Raw genomic sequence first — 23,287 nt, 5'->3', positions numbered from 1 at the left:
ACCAAAACTGCTTTCAACAGCAGCAAGGGCTTCTTCTGTTTGTTTCTTACAATTTTTTTTTATTGTGGTGAAAAACACATAACATCAAATTTACGTCGTGACCATTTTTAAGCGCATAGTTCAGTAGTGTCGTCTATTTACATGTTGTGAAACAGATCTTCAGAAACTTTTCATTTTGCAGAACTGAGACTCTAAAACCATCAGACAACTTTTGCTTCCCCCCCAGGCCCTGGTAACCACCATTCTACGTCCTGTTTCTCTCTGAATTTGACTACTGTAGAGACCTCATATAAGTGGAAACATATAATATCCGTCCTTTTGCGACTGGCTGACTTCACTTAGCATAAGATTCATCCATGTTGTAGCCTGTGACAGGGTTTCCTTCCTTTCTAAGGTTGCCTGGTATTCTGCTGTATGCATAGACTGCGTTTTGTTTATCCATTCACCCATTCATGGTCATTTGGGTTGCTTCCACCTCTGGGCTATTGTGAATAATGCTGCCATGAACGTGAGTGTGCAAATAATTCTTTGAGACACTGTTTTCAACTCTTTTGAATATATTGCCCACAAGTGGGCAACAGTTTCTTTCTAACACAAAAAATCTGGTGGCTCTCTACCCAACGGATGTTTTGCTTTTAGTATCAAGATTCTCCCAGATCTTCAGTAAAACCTGTCAGCTTGCCTTTCAACAGCCCCACTTGGAGCACTGGAGCAGGTGACCTCTCAGGTGTGTCCAGCTCTAAACCCAATGATTCTACAAGAATTTCTTGAGTATAATCCCATCCTTATGACTCCAGTCCTCACTAATGAGTATATCTCTGCCCCTGAGGATGTGCACAACCAGAAATCAAAGTAAATGTCCTCCGTGGAGAGAGCCAAGGGCTCATTTGAATATGCCCAGAAGGATGGAGAGTTTTCTTCCCCAACACTGACCTTACCTGGTTCACTTCTTCCCCCAGCTGGGAAATAGGAAGTAATCAAATTAAGAAGTTAATTAACTATTTAATTAACTATTTTTCCTTTAAAGAATCAAACCCTAAGCTCATTATTACTGATTCACTGAGTACTTTCTGAGGGCTATGCATTCTGACACAGTTGAAGTCAGTGGAGTTTATTTAAATAGATGGTTTAAAAATTTCAGGCAAAATAATTGTAATGTAATAAACTCAATAAAGGGTTCTCATTTCTATGCAGTTATTGTTCTGTGCAGCACTATTCTATGTAGTTATTACTACATATGGCATTCTAAAAACTCCAACTGCTGGAGAGTTGATTTAAATTCAGTTCATATGTTTACGTAGTAGGAAAACACTCCTGGTAAATAGTGCAGTCCTTCGAGGAACAGCATGAAAAGAAAAGGGTTATCCATTCCAAGAGGCGGACTCCAGTGCAGGTGCGCAGGGCTGCGTCCGGACAGGAAAGCTGAGAGCTTCCTTGCTTTTCTTCCCCCTTTCTAGCTGATAAAAGGCACTTTCCTGGGGTGGAGGGGAGGGTGGCAGTCTGGTAAGGAGGTTGCGGAGGGAGAGGGAACAGGAATGGGGTGCTCAGAAGCTAGTCAACCACACCCGGTTTCCGCGTCCATTATGGAACAAGGTGTTGTGCAAATATGGCTTCCACGCTGCTCACCAGCAGCACCAGGCGCTGGAGGGAAGCTGAGCCTTCCGCGGTTTCCTTCTCATCCTCACACGGATGGAGCCCAGCCAGGCCTCTGAGACACCTTGGTGCCCCTGCCCTTCCTCCCTCCACGGCTCCGCAAGGCTCTGATCACCGCCTGCCAGACTCGAGCCTTCCTACATGACGCTGAGTTCCTGGCTACGCCGTTGCCCTTGACGTTTGGTACGCCAAGTGTCTGCATCCGACACAAGCTGCTCTGGGTTCACTGGGCAATTCTGGGCTGAACTTCTTAAAATGCACTCAGTTGCACTCCTCCTGATCATCCTAAAATACACGTAGCCATGGGTTTTGGAAGACGTGCTTAATTTATATACATACAACAAGAGATCTGGTATAGGAGCCAACACAAGTGAATCAGTGATGAAGACAGTTCCTTGTGCTTTAGAAGACCACAATGTAGTCGGGAAAATGAGATAAACATGCAAGTCTATTCTATTCACAGTTATATTTCATCTAAAACAAAACAAAACAAAACGAATTAAGCTTGACCACTATTTATGATGTGGACTGTTTTGCCGGTCTGCAAGGCAGACTGTCCATCACCTGGCCTCATGGTCCTCAAGGCTCTGGAGGAAGGAGCAGGGTCACCACCCATAGGTCTCTGTGCCGCTTCATTTGTTCCAGTGTCTTGGAACAGATACAGGGCGCTGTCTGCTTAAGAGGGTAACAAACTAAATGCTCTAGTTCTATCTTTGATGTATCCCAAGTACTTAGAACTGTGTTCAAATGTACAATGAATAAATGTAAACTAACTCTCATAAAATGGACACGTGGCTTAAAAAGACTGCTACAAAACAAAACAAAACAAAACAAACTCCAGAGGTTGAAGTTAACACCAATGCACGCACAAGTGAACACGTCATAAAAGAGAAGCGCTCACACGTCTCCTGGTACACGTACTTCATGAACCGCATTACAAACACCGAAGAGCTAATCAGATTTGACAGGAAGCCACCCTTCCTCACAAAACCCGAAATCACTGGGAAGGACATTAGAAATTTAGATTTACATCCTGAATCATTAATGAGAAACATCAGCTCAAGGGTATTTGGACCTTGAGATATCAGCTAATGATCATTGAAAGTCACAACGATTAGCAAGACATTTAAAATACCGTTCATTTCACCTTTATCAAAACATTAATATCCATTCCGTATTCATTTTACTACATTTTACAGTTTATATAATGGTCCCATAACATGTCTGTGGAATTTACAAAAGAATATACAAATGTTGAGGGTGCAGGCAAAAAGCAGTTTTTAAAGGAATGGGGTCCACAATCAAAGTTTGGGGCCACACCCCTGGTACAGAGCAGCCACCTGGCCAGAAGACAGATTGTTGCAGTGCTCAACCTGGGCAACTGTAAATGCCAGCGCAGAAGCAAGAGTCATTTGCCAAGGAAGCCCCACAATGAATAAACTATTGTGCTGCCATTGCTGTTGGGTTGTCACTGGAGCTGGAAGCTGGCAACTGATGCTCATGGCATGAGGTGCTGCCTGCTTTGTAAGGGTTGAATTGTGCCCCCCTCCCCAATACACACAATTTCCTATGTTAATGTCCTAACCCCCAGTCCATCAAAATGTGGCCTTATTTAGAAACAAGAGTTGTTGTATAGTTAGCTAAGATGAGGTCGTGATGGTGAGCCCTGACCTGGTACGACTGGCATCCTTATGAAAAGGGGAAATTGGACACAGACACACACAGGGAGAATGCCAGGGGAACACCGAAGTTACCTTTCCATTAGCCAAGGGATGACGAGAAAGTGGGAGGGGGGCCTGGAACAGATCCTTCCCTACTGCCTTCAGAGAGGGCACAGCCCTGCTGACACCTTGATCTCAAACTTCCGGCCCTCAGAACTCAGACCATAAACCTCTGTTGTGTAAACCACTCAGTCTGTGGCACTTTGTTATGGAAACTCCAGGAAACGGATTCACTGCTTCTTGTGGGGAGGTGGCCAGCCTGGCGGGAAGTCCTGCCTCGATGACCCGGGTGGAAATGAGAGTGGGTTTGTCGGAGCCTTCGCAGAATGATGGGGAGACATGCGCTGCCTGCGACGGTGGACTCCGGACACAGACACAGGCCCCCTCCCCCGCAGCCCCTTCCACGCTCCAGCTGACTTGAGGTGGGGGCTGCCACGTGGGGACTTGGGGGCCTGCACGAGCTCTGTCAACTTCTCTGTTGCCCCAGTGGCCCCAGGTGAAATGAAAACTTTCACCACTCCCTTCCTGGTGCACAAGCTGTAGCCCTTCGTGCACACCCTGTGCTACCTACAGACTCAGGACATGGATCTAGGAGCCTCGCGGGGGCAAACCTGACAGTGAGGGCCACGGAGCAGAGGTCCATGACTACTTCACGCTGCCTTGAAATTGTCTCAAACGCTTTCTATTCTGAGGATCTCACTGAACCTTTAGGATGGTTTTCCCTGGAGGAGGCATCTGGGTCCACGAGCAGCTGACAAGTTATCCCTGTCACCAGGGCATCCTCTGCCACTCAGCGCTCCCACCATATCAAGACTCTGCCTTTGGCCAAGGGCAGGGGTCTGCGGCTCACCGCACTCCAGCACCCAGGTCAGCTGTTGCCGCCGCGACCTGGGCCCTGCCTGCCCACACGGGCCACCCAAACAGCATGGGAGCTGGAAGCCGGTCGGCCCTCAGCACTCCAGTCCACTGGCATCCACACACCCGCTGAGGAAAAGGCTACATCTCTTTGAAAAGGCGGCTGACAACTAGCCTGGATATAAAAGATGATGTTGTTGGAAGGTAAGGATGATGCTGAAATTGGTTCACTACATGGTTTTAATTAAAGTTCAAACATGCAGATAATGGCTTAAAGATACAAATTCCCAGACATATAATTTGTGCCATCTCTTAACTTCAACATTTTCAATTTTCTATGTCTTATCTTAAGAATTAACTCGATCACAATATTTGTAAATCAAACCATCATGCTGTATGCCTTAAACTTAAAAAAAAAAAAAGAATTCACTTTAACTGAGAGAATCATTAAAAATGGCCATGGATTACGATGTGGCATCTGTTAGGGACCGAATTTTCCCCGACCCCCAATATGTGAACTCCTTACCCCGACCTTAGGATTTGACCTTTTTTGGAAGTAGGGTCTTACAGAAGTAACTGAGTTAAAATGCAGCTTTTAGGGTGGGCCCTAATCAAATACGACCGATGTCCTTACGAAAAGGGGAAATTCGGACATGGAAACAGACACACACAGAGGGACGGTGATGTGAAGAGACACTGGGAGAATGCCCCGTGACGACAGAGATCAGGGTGACGCATCTGCCCGCTGAGGGTCACCAAAGATGCCCGCAAACCAGCGGGAACTAGAGAGAGGCCTGGACAGAGTCTCCCTCACAGCCTCAGAGGGAACCAACCCTGGGGACACCTGGATCCTGGACTTCCAGCCTCCAGATCTGTGAGATAATACACTTCAGTTATTTTAAGCCACCCCGTTTGTGGTGTCTGTCACAGCAGCCCTAGGGAAACACGGAGGCGTCTAGTGACAACGGTTTTAGGCCAGAGTACCAGTGATGCCTGAAAGCAGGAGGTGAAAGTTTGATGAGAAACAAATGCTCCCAGCTCGGTCACGGTCATTCACAGACGTGCACGGAGCAGCATCAATGTTAACATCCCTGATACACAGGTTCCTGTCTGAGGTCTGACAGGATGGTGCTCTGCCTTCTGATTTCAGCTTTTATATTGTAAACAAGTGTCCTTTTCATGGTCCCTGCTGTAAAGATACTCTTTGTTTTGTAATTAATAAATATGCTGGGGAAAATACTTTGAGGCAATTCAAATATCCTGTTTCTCCTTAAACTTGCACCCACAAATTGTAACATCCATAGGTGCATCTTGTCTACCACGGTCTCTGTGCCGTTAGCCTCTTGGTGATATTCTAGCTCCCTCCTTCCTATGCATTTATTAATTGGAACTCTTCTTTACAGAAGAGCTGTTCCCCCTCACTTACGTATTCAATGATTAATTTCGGTATAGACTCAGGGGTATCTACTTTACTCTATACTCTTGTTATTTATTTTAGCACAAATTGTTCCAGCTTTGCCATTAGGAGCGCCTCTGGGCTGGCTTCTGTATTGTTCTGACACGACTCCATCCTTTTAGGAACACTCCCTCATCTTCTGTCACTACAAGTTGTTCCTGGCTCAGCCAGTATTTTTCCTGTCTTGATGCTAGAATTAACCATTTCCCCAAGGAACCCTGGTTCCCTTGACTGGGGAATGGTACTTAGAAACCAGGATCCAGGCCCGAGGGGTGCTCATGGCTACGTGGGTGTCAGTTGGTTAATACCCGCTCAGTGAACACAGCTAGAAGTACAGGTAAGCACACTGACCCTCCCCCCACCTGTATTTGTGTTCGTATGTATGTACACGTTGGTACGTATCTTCGATCCATCCATACATCTATTTAAAACTATGCATTCATACTGTTACCTCCAATTCCAATTAAACACTGCAGGTCATTTTAATCTCCCCCCTTTCCTATTTGTACCCTCTTTCTCTGACAATGAAAAATTTGACTCTCCTTAGCCACAAAATATTTACTTATTTGTTCAGTCCTAGTATACACATAAAGGAATTTCAGAATTGCCAACCCAAACCCCTGTAAGAAACATTTACTAAGTGGAGTGTAGCCCTTATGCATAGGTTTTCGGATTTTTTTTGTCTTTAGTCTTACAGTATCTAGTCAAAACACTGTCTCCCAAAGTTACTTAGGTGAGGTCCATCCCCTCTCCCACCCCGGCCACGCCCCTTTCAGTTGGTAATATTAAGCATTCATATTACAATCAGGTCCACCTGTTCCTCTGTGTACTCCGCTTTGGGTCTCTCCCACATCCTGGATGACTGGAATTGCCTGCTTATCTTGGGGTGAAACAGTACCACAGTCCTTTATATAATGAAAGTGGGCATTTCGCCTTAACACGCTCAACAGAAGGCTCTGAGGAAAATCATAGCTTTCCTTGATTGGGTCAGTTCTGAGATGGAATCTAGCAGCCACTCAGGAGGATATTAGCTAATAATAATGCCTGCTACTCTTCTCGGATATGGAGCACCACAGGTAGCTAGAATTTAGCTTGACGAGAATTCTTGGGAAACATTTTCAAATATCTGCCATGGTATCATTTTTTCTTTTTTTTTAATGTAGCGTCTCAAAACAACTTGGCAGCATAAGAAATGATTGTTTTTAAATATCTGAAAAATTACAAGATCAAGGGGAATAAGTAACAAAGATTTGCAAAAAAAAATTACAAGTGAAAGTGTTTTACTTTTGGGGGGGGGGATGAGGTCACATAATAACCTCTTTAATGCTCCAGTTGTTCATTTTCTCTGTAATTAGTATTTGATTTTCCGACTGGGGAAGGAAGCCACCAGAGGTAAGTCAGTAAATGCAAACACAGTTCTAAATATCGGGAAGGAAAGCCAAGTGTTTGCAAACGCAAATCTAAGGAGGAAACTAGCATCTGAGAGAAGGTATTTATTTTCCTATTTGGAGAACACTGGGTTCAAAACATCAAAAAATATAAAACTGTAGGATTAGGGTAATGTGAATGGTGAAGTCACATGCCATGACATTTCCAAGGGAGATTAACGTAAAGCATTAAATGTTTGACAAATTCTGGAAACAAACAGCCCTTTCCGTGCGTAAAGTAAAACCAGCTCAGTGCCTGAAGCCTTGTCAATGGTAATGAGGCCACCCACTGCATGGGTGGGATATGAGCTTGAGGAACATGGAAAAGGCTGCGGGCAACCCCAGAATCAACAAGTTTATTCTCCACAGGAACCTGGATTTATAGTCTGTCTTGATTCTGAAGACATTCTGTCAATTCAGAGGGTTTCTGTAGCCTATTAGGACATGAGCTTCCAAGTCAAGACAGAGTCAGGACTGAATCCTGGCCAGGCCACCGACTGGCTATGTATCATTGTGTCAGATAACCTCATTACGCCTTGATTTCTTCATCTATATATTGGGCATAATAACACCAACTTTTAGGTGGCATAAGCATTAAACCCGACGTGAAGTACTTAGTAAGTGCCCAGCACAAAACACACACACACACAGCCCAGGGGCTAAGAGTGGGGACCTTGGGCCCAGCTGCCAGTCGGGAGTGCTGGCTCTGCCACTCACTCATTGTGTGTCCTTGGCAAGGTCGTTTAACCTCTCTGGGCCGTTGAAGTGGGAGGAGTAATCTGGAATGGGGATAATGATCAACAACCTGCTCTGCACTAGGGATGGGGATAGAGTTATTTGCAAGGATCAAATGAATCAACATGGGCAGAACACTCAGAACAGGGCCACCAGGTTCACTGCCCTCTGTAGTACTATCAGTGATAATTATTAACTATGATTATTCAGTGAGCCCACCAGAGAAACGAGATGTGCGTGGTGGTGGACACAGACTACTACACGGGGTGCCAGGTCTGGAGCAGGGGTTTGGAAGGCGTTGTATTGGCAACATAGACCAATAGCTTCAGAATCCACAGAGGCTCACCCCATCTGTCAGTGGCGTGGCAGGTGGTTTAACCCACAGCAGTAGAGAGAAGCCGAAGTCCAGAGGACAAGAGCTAACACACCCATAAGGAACATATTTCAGCAATTTGACTGCACGGAACAAACAGACCCTCGCTCGCGTGTTACGTAAGCCCTGCCCTGTGGTCGGCTTGCTTCAAAATACCTGGTTCCAGGGCAGACGAGCCTTCACAGTGGATGAGATGCTCAAATCTAGACTGCGAGGTGCTCTCCCCTTTCCCCTGCAATCATTCATCCTCTGGCATATTTACTTAAATTGTGCATCTTCGATAAATGCTGTATTTTACCTCATGAGGAAAAAAATCAATAGAAAGAAAACTAATGGGCTGTTCTGCCCTTATTTCTAAACTCACTAATAAATTATCATGTGTCACTGTACTGATACTGTGCCATCCCGGGAAATAGCTATTTGTCCTGTATTCCACTTAAACTCACGCAGAGAAGCACGTTTCATTAACTTCCCAGGATTTTTTTTCCAGGCAAGGCTCTCTGTCCTTTTGGTCTCATCCTTTTTCTTCCTTCTTCAGGAACCACAGGATGTGAAGGGAAATGACACCCCAGGTTTCCTAGTGGAGGAAATGACTTCAGGCCACGTGCTCCTATCCTCAGTTCCAAATCCAAGAACGTTCTGAACACTGAAAAGTTTTGTTCTAACTCTTAGGCAGGCAAAACTTAACCTGAACTGATTTGAGTCCGTACATTTTTAAACTGGATCTCCCCTGGCGTGAATAGGCTGCCTGAGGCCCCACTACAGGCGCTGTATGGAATTTGTATCATTTTATTCTTCTAAAACCTGTTTGTTCTCCTAAAACATCAACATTTCTCAATTCTGAAACCAATCAGGCCCCAAGGTTTTCAGACACAGGACTGTGGACCAGTAGGAGAATTCCTGACGCTGTTATGTGCCAAACACAACTTTGTGAAAGTAACCAGCGAGAAAGATAATTCTAGAATTTTCTTTAAACAGCCTTCTTCTTTTAAAACCAGAACTTGGGCTGAACCTTCACGTTTCTGATCTCATGATTTAAAATGGGCAATCATCACTCAGAAACTTCGCCACCAATTTGTCCTCCCCTCAAGAAACTGCCCTGTCAATACCACACAAAGTTTCCTAGGAAACACTCCACGGCACAGCACATACGTAAGCAGACATGTGGGGTCACCAAGCACAGGCACATCCTTCTTCGGGGGTGCCTGCTGTCGGGACTAACGCTTTTGGAAGCCTGGCCTGCTCTGGACCCCAGACTTGGGTATAAATTCCTGCTCAGCGTGGCAAGCGTACAGCGTCCTTGGAGTTCAGCTTCCCGTGTGTAAACTGGGGAGAATGCCACCTGCTCTTCGGGACGCTTGGACTGAAATACAGGAGCACAGGTTGGCTGCTCTCCACTTTCTTTCCCTCTGGCTGAGACCTGTCTGGGGACGAGTTACAAGGTGGAAAGCGTAGTGTTCAGTTTCTTCTACGTGGACGAGTAAGTTCAGGGAGAGGCGTGGTGCTGCATGCTTGTGCGTGACAAGGCAGAAGGAAATGGACTTGTATCAGGGTCCTTGCGCCACACTTGACATCAGAACCTCCAGGGAAGACAGGGGTAAACAGAGATGCTGCTGTCGCAAGAAGATGAGCTGTCGAGGACCCAGGGGGCTGGGGGCAGAGATGTCACTGAAGGACACTTGGTCACTCATAAGGGTGTGGCGTCCATGGTTCTAGGTTTGGCTGAAACTGGGAAAGCCCTAACGCTTGGGAACATTATTTAAATCAGAAGTTCTCTGTCCTGATGGCACGGAACAACAGGCCCACCCTAGAGACTTGCCTAGCATGGCCTTTCCAAAGGTCTGCAGGTGATTTCCATATGCTAGCGGAAGCCCACGGCCAATGGCATGAGCTCAGACTTACCAGAACAGAGGGTGTGATCCGGATGCCCTATTTCTCCCCCATCTGGGAACAGAACCCACACTCACTGGTCACGAAAGGAAAAGGACACAGCACAGGGCCCCACACAGCCCAGGAGTTCTCAGAAGCACAGAGCTGAGAGCAAAGGTGATCGTTTAACTGAATAACCGTCTGTGAGGCATCTCGAGATTCGCGAGAACTCTCCCACCTGGGGCTCTCCCACTCCTGGTCGTCCTGGTCCTTCTCCTCTTTGGTGTCTCCAGAATGTGGGTGTTTCTGCACAATCCGCATCCCACCGGCTTTCACTGAAATGAAGACAGAGCAGGGTGAGATCAGTGTGGACGGGGAACCACCAGAGGGCAGTGCTCGGTTGCCCCCTCCCACCCCCCGCCACCAGCCAGCCTGGATCAGCCAGCAGTGACCATGACTAAGTACGGAGGGTTAGTGTGGTTCAGGGGGCCGGGGTGGGGCTCAATATGATGAGGCGCTCAACACTCTCTGTCACTCCAGACCCACTGAGGAACTTTCCAAGGCTCTTGCTTGTTGCTCGGGTCTCCTTTCAAGCATATTCTGTAAGAGCAGCCGTGTAACCAGCGCGTAAACCACGCGGAGGGAGTGGCTGCTCGGTTTCGATTCTGCACAGCTTCTTGACGCCACAAAGGCCCACTGAATCCCTGCCTGTGACATCTTCTCAATGCCGATGATGCTTCTGACGGGGCCACACAGCCGTGGGGACACAGGGCAGCCACTGTGTCACAGCCACAGAGCCCACTCAGGTGGCAGCCTTCCCCAAGCTGTGCCGTGAAACCCTCGTGTCCGCAGCAGTTAATTCAGTTTTAAAAAACAGCCTTATTGACGTGTAACTCACCTGCAATGTAACTCACCCATTTAGAGCATACAATTCAAGGGTTCTGAGTGTGTTTAGAGTCGCATGGCCATTGCTACAATCATTTTCAAAGATTTTCATCACCCTAAACAGACGCAGGCATCAAGGCTTACTCTCCAATCCCTCTTCTCTCCTGGCTGCCAGCAACCAGCCACCTGGATCTGCCTGTTCTGGACATTTGACATAAATGGAATCATAAAACATGCGGGCTTTGGGGACAGGCTTCTTTCACTGAGCATAATGTTTCCAAAGCCCACCCACGTTGTAACAAGTATCAATTACTACTTCATCCCTTTTTATGACTGAATAATATTCTACTGCGTGGAGAGACCACATTATTATCCATTCATCTGTTGATGAGTAATTGCATTGTTTCCACTTTTGGGCTTCTGTGAATAACACGGCTACAAACAACCTGTGTCTGTACAAGTTTTGTGTAGACACAGGCACAGCTACCTTCCTTTCCTTGGTACACACGTGGAATGGAGCAGCTGGGTCACACGGTAACTCCGTATTTACCCTTTTGAGGGATCCCCAAGTGCTTTCCAAAGTCACAGCACTGTTCCATTCCAGTTCTCCACATGCTCGCCCACACTTGTTCTTGTCTATCTTTTACATTACGGTTATTCTACTACTATGTATATAAAATAAACCACAAGGTCCCATTGTACAGCACAGGGAACTACGTTCAGTGCCTTGTACTAGTCTGTAATGAAAAAGAATATGAAAGGGAATACACATGTGAAACTGAATCACTATGCTGTACACCAGAAATTAACAGAACGCTGTAAACCAACTATACTTCAATTTAAAAATTAGTTATTCTAATGGGTGTGAAGTGGTTTCTTATAGTTTGATTTGTATTTCCTTAACAGCTAATATGTTAATAATGGTTTGCAAGGGGAAAAAAAAACCCCAAAAAGGTGCGGGAAATGCTAGGTTGAACAAATTGATGGGTTTCCTCGGGACAGACTCTCTGCCTTTAGCGTGACTGGTAAGCTTTATATGGGGCACAGGGCATGCTGTCTTTCCCAAGTGTGTCTGACCACAGAACTACCCACCTCCCCGCCCCTGGTAATGCTAGTAAATTACCCTTTAGGGCTCTAGTGTTCCACGGGATACACTTTGGCAATGCTGGCCTTATATTTAAAAAGCCAGCCCCACATGGCAGCCGCCAGCATGTGCTCTGGGGTCAGCAAGTTCCTCCAGGTCCTCAGCTACATGGTCCCAGATTCATCAGCTGCTCAGAGTCTTGCCGCTTCATCCCCCAAAGAGGATGGGCACTGCATCCTAAGATGGACAAGTTTAAGTGAGAAGAGAGGCTGTTGGCTCCTAACCCCCAAGGTGATGCTGTTTGGAGGTGGGGACTTGGAAGGTGCTTAGGTCACGAGGGTGGAGTGCTCAGGAATGGGATTTGTGCCTGAGAACCCCAGAGAGCTCCCTTGCCTTCCTGCCTGGCGAGGACACAGAGCACACAGCCCTCTGTGAGTCAGGAAGCAGGACGCCACCAGATATTGAATCTGCCTTGATCTCGGACCTCTGGCCTCCAGAACTGTGAGAAATAAATGTCTGTTGTTGACAAGTCACGCTGTTTGTGGTCCACCGTTACAGCAGCTGAACAGACGAAGACAGAGGAGCCTGGCAGCTTCCTGGCACTGGATAGATGGTAGAGCATGTTAACTGCACCTACTGGCCCCAGGGTAGTGGTGCGGCGCTCACGTATGGCTCATCTTCCCTCTTCAGGGCAGCTACTCTGTTCTGCCACAGACCTGCCCCAACCACACAGTACGGTCAGCTTGTCAGGCCGCATCCTCTGTGTTCCAAATTTGGTTGGATCCTGCTGAATGACGAAATCCAGGACAATTTCTTTGTGATGCTGAAGAACACTTAGGGTTTCTTAGCTTTCAGTTTCCCTGGGACAATCCAGGGAGCTGCGGATGCCTGCCGCACGGTCCGTGGTACCCAGTATCAGCCCATCAGAAAAGGGCAAAGCAGAGGGCATGTGACTTAAAGGACTGAGTTTAAGGACCCACTATTAGCCTGGGTTTGGGACTCAAGTCTCCCTGCTGCCACCCCTATTTCTTTTCAGTGGGGAGGGGACACTCTGCTTTGGAAAGAAGGGAAGGTAATCCTGTCCAGTCATTCTCTCAAAAATCTGTTGTTTTATCCCATCAATTGATTTTTATTCCAATCATTTTACTTTTCATTTCTAGTGCTTTTCCCTCCTCAGATTCATCTGGTCTTTATTTGATAGTCTTACTCATTGCTCGTGTTTTTAATTCTTTTATATGTTTAATCATTTTAGGCATATTTATCTTATAGGTGTGTATCTAATTACTTTATGATCTGAGGTCTTTGGGGGTCTCACCCTACTATTCGTTTTTCTCTGCTGATTCTCGCTCATGTCTGGGTCGTGAGCTTGCCCTCAGTTCAGGCTTGATCTGTGGGGGTACTCTGGGGTGTGGGGTGCAGGCGGCATCCTTCTGGGAAGATGCTGGACGTGCTTCTGTCAAACCAGGAGTAACAGCACCTGGAAATCGTTTCTACGTCAGATTTCTCAGAACAAAAATAGGCAGACAGTACACGTGTGAAGTCTCCACCCGTGGAAAGTCGGTCTACATTTACAAATTCTCAGGGAGACTCTGTTATCAAGCCAGAAGCCAGGCTGAAACAGAGTGGCTTCCTCACCATCCCACCGCGTTGTCAGGCACATTTCTTTCTGTGCCCTTTCTCCGTGGGTTTGGGCTATGACCATCCAGCTTTAAGCTGGGGTCTTGGGTTAAATGAGGCCATTGAGAAGGACCTACTGCACAGCACAGGGAACTATATTCAATTTCTTGTAATGAGCTGTAATGGAAAAGAATCTGAAAAAATATATATGTATGTATGCATTTGTATAACTGAATCGCTTTGTGGTACACCTGAAATTAACATTGTAAATCGACTACACTTCAATAAAAAATAGCAATTAAAAAAATGAGGCCGTTGGGGTGTGGCTGTAATCCCACATGGCTGGTGTTCTTCTGAGAAGAGGAAGAGACACCACGTCATGTCCTGTCTCACGTGGGCCCAAGGCTCCTGCATTTAGTTTCTTCTTTGGGTATGACTCCTAGGAATTTCCCTCCCTTTGGGCTCAGATTAAACAAAAAATTAAGAAGAAAACAAAAATACCATTTGCAGGTGGCTGATAAGTTATCAAGATTTCCCAGACTATGTCGCCTGACAAGCCTTAAGAAATGGAGACAAAATAAAATTCTGTAATACATTTAAGATAAATTTTCACTCTCCTGAAATACAAGATTAGAGAGTTGTGAATGTTTTTAGCCAATAGAGGAGGCTGGAAGAACTGTCCCGCTATTTTTCGTTCTAATTCGTCCCCCTCGCAGGTACCCCACCCCATCCCATGCCCATTAGGAGCTGATGAAGGCGCTGTTACAGGCTGAATGGTGGTCTCCCCAAATTCCTATGTTGAAGCCCTAATCCCCCAGAACCTAGGAACACGATTGGACTTGGAGACAGGGCCCTGAAAGACGTTACAGTGAGGCTGTTAGGGTGGGGCCCTAATGTGACAGGACTGGAGTCCTTACAAGAAGAGGAAGGGACACCAGGGAAGCAACTGCGCAGAGGAGAGACCACGCGGGGACACAGAGAGAAGGCGGCCGTCTGCAAGCCTAGGACGGAGCCCTGGGGGAAACCAAGCCTGCCGGCCCCGTGGGCCTGCCCTTCTGGCCTCCGGACTGTGAGAAAGTGAGTGTCTGTTGTCTCAGCTGCTCAGGCAGCGGTGTTTTGTTCCAGCAGCCGGAGCAGACCCATACAGATGCCCGTCTAAAAATGAGCTCTGAATCATTTCAGTTTGGCAGACACAAACCCTAAAACAACACCTCGCAGGTGTCTTCTATAAACTGGCGACAAGTAAAAAGTGCTGTTTGACTCTCTACACCGAGAACAGGCAGTGAATGCCAAGGTGACGTTCAACATACTCAAGGCCCCGGAAGCTGGCAGGGAGAGGGTCCACCCTGTGGAAGCGCACACGCCGAGGCCCGGTCACCCCGCAGTCGCACTGCACTTCAGTTAGTTTGCAAACACAATTAACTTCATCAGTCGCTCACAGTATGTGTGGTGACTGATGCAGCAATAAAAAGTGGCAATAATCTTAATAACTCAAGGCTGAGGCAGACTCACGGCGACTTGCCCTGCTGCCAAAAACGTGACAGCATGTATTTACTGATTTTCTCACTGTCACTAGAACTCGTCGTTTGTTAAAAAATACAAAGGCAGAATTATCCCTGCAGAAATCTTTGTAGAATTATTTGTAAATGTCAGTATTTTTCTGAGAGGCATGAGTAAGAAAAGAAATCAGGTTTTTGTTGTGGTGGTTTGTGATGCAAATGAGAGCTTCAGATTCAAAGAATAACAAGTTTCCTCTTAGCAGGAGGCAAGAGCAGACGGTAAGAGTGGGGGTCCTGGAGCCAGATCCCTGGGTTCAAATCCCAGCTCTGCCCCTGGGTGTGGTGTGGGGGGTGTGTGTGTGTGTGTGTGTATGTGGTGTGTCTGTTTGTATGTCTGTGTCTGTGTGTGGGTTGTGTGTGTCTGTATGTCTGTATGGTGTGTACATGTGGTGTGTGTGTCTGTATGTGTGTGTGTGGTGTGTATGTTTGTGTGTCTGGGTGGTGTGTGCATATGGTGTGTGTGTGTCTGTATGTCTGTGTGGTATGTGCATGTGGTATGTGTGTCTGTGTGGTATGTGTGTCAGTATGTCTTTGTGTGTGTGTGAGATGTGTGTATGGTGTGTGTGTCTGTGTATATCTGTGTGTCTGTGTGTGTGGGGGGTGTGTATGTGTGTCTGTGTGGTGTGTGTGTCTGTGCATGTCTGTGTGTGTCTGTGTGTGTGTATGTCTGTGTGTGTGTGTGGTGTGTGTCTGGGCAGGCTGCTGGCACTGTGCCTCAGGGCCCTCTGTCTGTGAGGGGTGGCCGTGCTGTCCCCGCAGGGGCTCTCTGAGGACTACCTGAATCAGCCCACGTGCAACGCCTCCAACAAGGCCTGGCCCCCAAGTGCGCAACTGTCAGCTACTCTTACTAAACGGCTTTTTACGACGAGCACCTAGTACTTCGAGAGCCTTCCAGCGCTCACGTCCTCGGTGGTTTGCCACCTCCTGGCCGCAGTTCCCGCGTGCATACAGCGGGGATGCAGGCCTGTGGGGCTGGCCAGGAGTAAGTGGCACACCCTGCCACGTGCCCGCCCACCGTGTGCGCCGCCGCCCTGGCCAGCTGAGCCTCACCAGGCCTGTTGTCGGTACCTCACCATCTAAGGAAGCTTCTAGAGAACCCCAGGTCCTGGATAATCCTCCAATTTGCCTGTTCTGCGTATGCAACCAGCCAGGCACTGTTCTAACCCCTGGCCATGTGCCACTTTCCAGCAACTCTTTGGGGCAGATACCCCCACGACGAGGGGAAGCCAGTGGCCCCATCACACGACTAGTGAGCGCAGAGCTGGGTCCTACCCAGCAGCCTGCATCCTCAGTCACGCCCACAGGCCTTTCCTCGCCTAACTTTCCAGGAAACAGAGCATCACTGCTCTTCAGACACAAGTGATAAACTGCGGGGCAGGTTGTAAGTCAGAGAAGAAAGTGCATTTGATGTTGAAGGCTCTCTGCAGAGCAGCTTCCTGGGCCAGGGCCAAGGGCAGGGAGAAAGCGTCCTCCTGGGATGGGGGCTGCATCCCTAAGAATGACGGGAACCTGCTCTTCTGTGCTTAGAGTCACAGACTGTTAAATGTTAAGGTGGGATTCACTTGAATTCACTCAGAAGAGATGAGGTTCAGAGGTTCAGAGACCCGGCGTGCTGGCCTGGGATCTGGAGCTCTGGCCCAGGACTAGACGGGCCAGGCCCCGTCCTTCAGCACAGCACAGCTTCACTCCCTGACGGGCTGGGACCCAGAGGACTGACCGCACTGTGCCCAGACCAAGATGAGGGCCCTGACGTACAGTGACTGGGCCAAAGCCCAGGAGTGCAGGAGGGGGCCTCGGGGGTACTCCTTGAGTTTAGGGAGGCTGACTTCAAAAAGGCCAGGGAAAGTAGGATCCTTGCCTGGAGGGAGTCCAGAGAAAGCTGGCTCTGGGGGGCAAGCAATGAGAGTGTCCACCAATCTCAATCCCAGCCTCTCCCGCACTTGGGTGGGGGCCGTTTCCCTGCGACGTGGCCAAACGTGGCGCAAAGAGGCTGTGAGTGCAGTGTCCACTCCCTAGTCTCCGAGCCCCTGAGGGTGCTGGGATGCAGAAAGGGGGGAATTAATGTCACAGCATAAGGCTGTTAATCAGCTGACCTTAAAATAAGGAGATCAGCCCGGATCATCGAGGTGGGCCCTATAATCACGAGGGTCCTGCCCTGTGAGAGGAGGGGAATCAGGGTCACGGTGTCTGATGTGAGGAAGACTCTGCCGGCCACTGCCGCTGTGAGCGTGGAGGACGGGCCTCGCCCCGAGGAACGTGCACCGCCTCCGGGAACCAGAAGAGGCAAGAAAACAGACTCCCCTAGAGCCTCTGAAAGGAACCAACCCTACAAACACCCCAGTTCTAGCCCAGCGAGACCCAGTGGGGACGGCAGAGTCTCCTGGCCTGGACCTCTGCATTCTTCCTGGTGGGAGGGCCACCTGGGAGAGAAATAATGAACCTTATGACTTGTGCAGCCACTGAGATTCTGGGTTCTCTGTTACAAAACTGAGCATGACATAATATAACTGTAACTAATATGGACTTTATACAAAAAGGAACAGTCCCCAAACACAAAAAGGAATTTCTGAAGTTGGGAAGGGGAAGAGGATTCACAAAGCCAAGCGCGAGAGCCCAGGACTGTCTGAAATAAACGGGACACGCACAGAGGATGGGCGGAGCCGTCCGTCACCCACAGCACCAACGCACAGAGGTGAAATCCAACGGGTCTTAGAGGTGCTCGGGCCACCCTGACTGGAGGCTTTTGAAAAAAGTGCAGCTACTAAAAGGGTCTCTCTTTTTCTTGGCAAGTCAGGAGCCAAGGTGGACCTGCCTCCTGTATCTTCAACCGTTGATCAGTGACTGGGTTGAGGACACTGGGGGGCATGCTCAGCAAATCTGTGACTGCACGGTTAATACAATAAAACCCAAATCAGTCTTCCATTTCTAGCAAGAGAGTGGCCTGCATACTGTGAGCACAGATAACTCAGGGAGAAGTACCAGCCACGACCCTTTAAATGCATCCTGACTGATTAACAGAGCAGAGAACTGAATTATTTTGAAGTTACTAAAGAAAGGCAGAGTGGTCTCTTTTTCCATTTCACTCTAATAAGTATAATCATGTTTATGCTTCCATGTGACAGTTCTAGAAGGGCTGGAAAGTCTACCCTTCAAAGAAAACCATATGTAAAATTAGTAATGCTCGAAGCTGTCACAGATGGGATTTATGAGAATCTGACTGCCGTATGATTTTGCTCCCCTGGGAAATGGAGGGGAACAGAGCCAGCAAAATGTATTTAACAAAGAGATGCTGGTCCCATCACCGCCATAAACTCCTGAAGAAGAGTTCGCGGGCAGAAGTGAGTAACAGCGCGGCCTGTCATGACATCCCCGCTTCTGCACTGGATCAGAAGCGCTGCTGTTAGAGGGAACAGAACCTTGCTAGCTTTGCTAATCTGTATCTGCAAGAATTCTCATCAGGCAGTCTCACCCCATTTCTCCGCAGATATTTTGTAGCCAAGAGCAGTGGTTAGGTCTCAAATTATTAAGATTTAGTTACTTTTTTTTTTTTTAATGGAGGTGCTGGGGATTGAACCCAGGACCTCGTGCACACTATGTATGCACTCTATCACTGAGCGGTACCCCCCACCACCAAGGCTTGGTTACTTTTACAGGGGACCCGGACCCTGGGCGGCACCAGCGCGCGCTCATCAGTGAGGGGACTCTGTATTCTCTGCATGTCACCTTTCTTCCTGGCTATTCAGAGCCCCATTGATCTCACACCTTGGGAGGAGGCACCTGTGACTGGTGGAGCCCCCTTTTGAAAAGGAGGTTCTAAGAGGCAAAGGCCTCACAGGCCAGCCCCCCTGAAATCACTGGCCTGGGGGAGTCAGCAACACCCCCAACACTTTGGTCAGTTTTAAAAATAGTGCTGTCCTATTTCTCCCAACTGCAGGGTAACTGCTAGTTAAACGAACTAATTAACCAAGTGCCCAGAACTGGGCCGGCGAAGGGGCGCAGCGTGTGCCGCCCCTGCACATGCGTACATACTACCTAAGAAACAGCATTCAAGGAAAACCTCAACATGCAGAAGTTACCCTTTTGTTAGGAACATTCACATTTGTCAGAAAAATCTCCGTTTGTAAATGTCTCTCTCTGTACCAGGAAGAGAAAGATGACGAAATCACAAGAGAATCTTACATCTGCATAAAACCCTTACCCTGCATGACTGAGCATTTCCTGGTACCCTCCCATTACCGGCTCCCCCTCTCCCCAACACCTTTCATCTTCAGCTGAAGATGGTATTTAAGGTGGTGGCTTGCAAATTACTCATTTTTCTTGAGTTATCTCCCATGTATACAGGAGGTGTCTATGTTATTAAACTTGTTTTTCTCTTGTTAATCTGTCTTTTATCATGGGGGGGGGTCCTCAGCCAAGAACCTAGAAGGGTAAATGGAAAATTACGTCTCCTTCCCTATGCCCCGCACACTGTAACACTCAGCAAGTGTTACTTACAAGACTTCCATGTGATGACGCTACCTGAACTGGTGAGATCCCACCCCACCACTGGCACACGCTGAGACGGCTCAGAGGGAGGGGGAAGTTGCAGGCCCCACGTGCTATGGAGGAAGTGAGAGGTGGTAAGAGGCTCTGGACAACGTCAGGAGCTAATACTGAGTATTTTGTGCCAGGCACTGTGCATCACTAGGACCTGACCCAGCCCTGGGTGCAAGGAGCACAGAGGCAGACAGGTGGAGGTAAGAGCCACAGGAAATGGGATGCTGTGAGGATGCACAGGGAGAGCAGCTGGGTGAGGCAGCAATAACGAGAAAACACAAAAGAACATGAAGAGAGTCGGGGAGGAGAATTTTATTGTTTGTGATTGCGGACTGAAGCACACATTTTTATTACCCAGCTCGGGCACTTAATGAAAGCATTCTCATAGTGTTGAAAGCTGTTATCTTGATTTATGAGCTGGGCTCTTGGCTATCTTTAATGATTACCCTTTATCATAGTGGTTGCCTTTTTTCATTTTTTTTTAACAGTTACTCTGCAGACCGTCTCCTCTCTGGTCATGCCAGGGTAAACAAGACTGCCCTGAGCTTTCTGCCCCCCAAAAAGGCTTCCACACAGGGGCCTCTGTATCCTGGGGGAAACATACCTGAGGGGGTACTACTGGGAGACAAAATCCCACAGCCACGAAAGGTCTCCTTCTAACCTGCACCCCTGGGCCAGGATGCCAGATCTTTCCTCCAACTCTGGCCAAGTGTGACTGGCCTTGGGAAACGCATGCAGAATGACAGCGACAGCTTCTTAAACAGCTCCTGGTGCCCCACTGGCTTAAAGGACCTGCCGTAAAGGTGCCTGAGGAGTTTACATGTGGGATTAGCTGCCGGTGGGCTCCAGTCCTGATGGATGGTGACAGTAACAGCACACAGGCTGCCCATTCCTTTCCCAGAGATCATCTGGCCCAAATGTCCCATTTCATGGATTAGGAAAACCGAACCCTAGAGAAGTGATGGGCCTCAAAACTTTGAATCCAAGTTCACGGCTACACCAGCACAATACATTGGCTCCTCTCTCCTTGTGCATAAATAAGGTGTTTAATTTGTAATTCACACAGCCTATATGTTTACAATTCAAAGAAAATCAGAGTCCTTCATGAAACTTCTCCCAGGGAGTTCATATATACAGTTTACACCTCTAATCTTAAAAATCTCCCTATGGCTGTCTCTATGTGCAATTTAATTACTGCCACTCTGTTTTGGTATCATTCCAACACATACATCTAATACCACTTATGACCGTGGGACAGGGGAGCCACATGCAGACTGCACCGCCGGGTGATCCACGCCACCAGTGTAATCAAGGGGTACCTTCCTGCGAAGCTGCCCCGGTGGTCAGGAAGCTGGACGTGGACCCGCAGCGGTAGGAATTAAAGATCAGAGTTATCATTAAAGGAAACGCCTTTGAAGTTCTTTTTTAATTTTGAATGAATGCAACACAGAGGTCCCAAAGTCTACTTTCCATTACAGTGGAATGATTTTCTAAAACCCCATGCCTCTTAAATCCCCAGGCATCAGCTAGCCATTTTTCTGTCTTCCTGCCCGTCAGTTCTCTTGCTGTTGACAGTTTGCTTCACCAGGGGAAAGTATTAGCTATTCTGGAATGCAGCATATATAAGGAACTGCTCTGCGCACCGTGTTGAGGCAAAGAAGTAGTGCCGTACAGTGGACGGCAGCAGATGGAAACTGAGGGAATCTTTTTCTAACAAGAAGAGGGCACAAATGTTCCACAAAAATCAGCCATGTTTGGCTGAGGCTTTTGCCATTAGCAGACTGAGCGGATTGCACCTAACACGTGCCATTAAGCCCTAAAACCCCCACAGACTGAAGTGACTCGGATTCTGGAACCCGGGCACCTTTGAATTCCCTCCCAGTGTCCTTCCATATGGATGGATCCTCATTCCAAAGGCAGGGAGAAATGGCCATCCACCAGCCTGGGCAGACTCAGAAGAGCAAACAGGAACTGCGCTCAGGAAGGCGCGGACGCGGTGTGAACGTAAAGGCTGCTCAGAGTCTTGTTTCCTAAGAAAGATAACTCTTTCCTGCATTTAACTCCCATGGCTCAGAAGTTTAGGATGTGCAAAAACAAAAGCCAAAGCCACCTCTGAGGAACAGCTGGATGCGAAAGAAACTTGGGGGGGAAAGTCATATTGAGTGATTAATGATAAAAATGACTTCCGCTCCTTTGGTTCTTCTGTCGGTACGAAATGCTCTCAGCCTACCATTAATCATCACTATGACTTTAAAAACACTGATTCTTAATTGTTTCGACTACTCGTTTTTCTAAAACATCTGTCCATTCTCAGTATTCACCGGCCAAACTTTTTCGGGGAAGTTGCTCAACTGGGCTTATTCAAGTCATTCTCATCTGCATGCAACTCCCACAGGCTGCGAAGTTGCACAGACTCTGAAGACAAGGGTCTCGCCAGACCCCACGAAGGGACACGTCCCAGGCCGGCTGGCTGGCCTCCCCCGCCCGGCGCCCCGCTCCGCGCCCCGTGCCCGCGGGTTCGAGCCCGCCCTCGGGACCCGCGAGAGGAGAGAAAGTGGGAACGAGTCAGTACCGGCGGGCGGGTGTCCGGCTTTCGTCTCTAGCTTCCCCTCGGGAGACGAAGACATGGCGCGACCGGCTTTCCCAGGGGCTGGGACGGCGGCGGCTGCGGGCTCGCGGGCCGCGAGGGAAGTGCGCGCGAGCGTGATCGCGGGGACTCAGGGAGGCGCGCGCGGGGCGACGGGGCCGCGCGCAGGGGAACCGACCGCGGCCACCGGCAGGGGGCGTGGCCGCCGCGCGCCTACGTGGCGCGGCCCCGCCCACCCGCGGCTGCGCGTTGGCTTCACAGCGTCCGGCTCGCTGCGCCGGCCCCCGCGCTCCTCGTGTACAGAGCATGCGCAGTCGGCCACGCCACGTTGGAAGCCATGGCCGCGGGCGGAGGAGGAGGAGAAGGAGGGAGGGGAGTGAGGGTGGGGCATTTGCGGTTAGAAGAGCTGGCGAAGGCAGTCGCAGGAGGTTGGAAAAAGCCCCGCAGGAGGGTGCCACCTCCATGGGCGGTGTTCGACCAACCCGCCCGATAGGCGGGGACAGTGGTGGGGAAACAGCCTCCGCAGATGAGCGCCCAGGGGGCTGGTGTATGTCGTCCGCGAACCACTCCCAGCTCATACTTGGGGCGACCAATTAAGTACGGAAGTGAGACCCCGGGACCGACCAGGGGCCCAAGAACAGCAGGGATTTGTTAAAATATGCTACAGATGGAAGAGCCTTCCCCTCTCCCCTCAAGCGGGATGGAAGGACAGCTCAGTGACACCTGGAAACATGCAGAGTTCTTGCAAGGTTGCGTCTGTGCCCCCTCTGCCGTTTCCTTATCACAATCGGTCTTGATTCTGTCCAAAGCTGACCCTTTGGTCTTGCCCTGGATTGCATCCCTCCCGCCTCCTCGAGCGCATTGCTAAATTAGGGTTCAGACATGCTCAATGCCTTTAGAAAAGGAAATTCCACAACCTTTCTTGGGTGT

The 23,287-nt window shown here is 48.7% G+C and overlaps 1 protein-coding gene across 1 annotated transcript in view; it reads right to left on the bottom strand.

Annotated features, from left to right (window-relative positions):
* DAP (death associated protein) overlaps nt 1-22,529 on the bottom strand; it is a 60,501-nt gene extending 37,972 nt beyond the window's left edge. The window contains exons 1-2 of the mRNA XM_072958849.1: nt 22,343-22,529; nt 10,328-10,424 (exon numbers count right to left, since the gene is read on the bottom strand). Of these exons, the coding sequence (XP_072814950.1) occupies nt 10,328-10,424; nt 22,343-22,397 (152 nt within the window). The 5' untranslated portion in view covers nt 22,398-22,529. The remainder of the gene's footprint in view (nt 1-10,327; nt 10,425-22,342) is intronic.
* Between the last annotated feature and the right edge of the window lie 758 nt (nt 22,530-23,287).

This window comes from Vicugna pacos, chromosome 3 (genome assembly GCF_048564905.1).
Source record: "Vicugna pacos chromosome 3, VicPac4, whole genome shotgun sequence".
Classification (NCBI taxonomy): domain Eukaryota; kingdom Metazoa; phylum Chordata; class Mammalia; order Artiodactyla; family Camelidae; genus Vicugna; species Vicugna pacos.
This window is presented reverse-complemented; position numbering and strand designations above follow the sequence as displayed.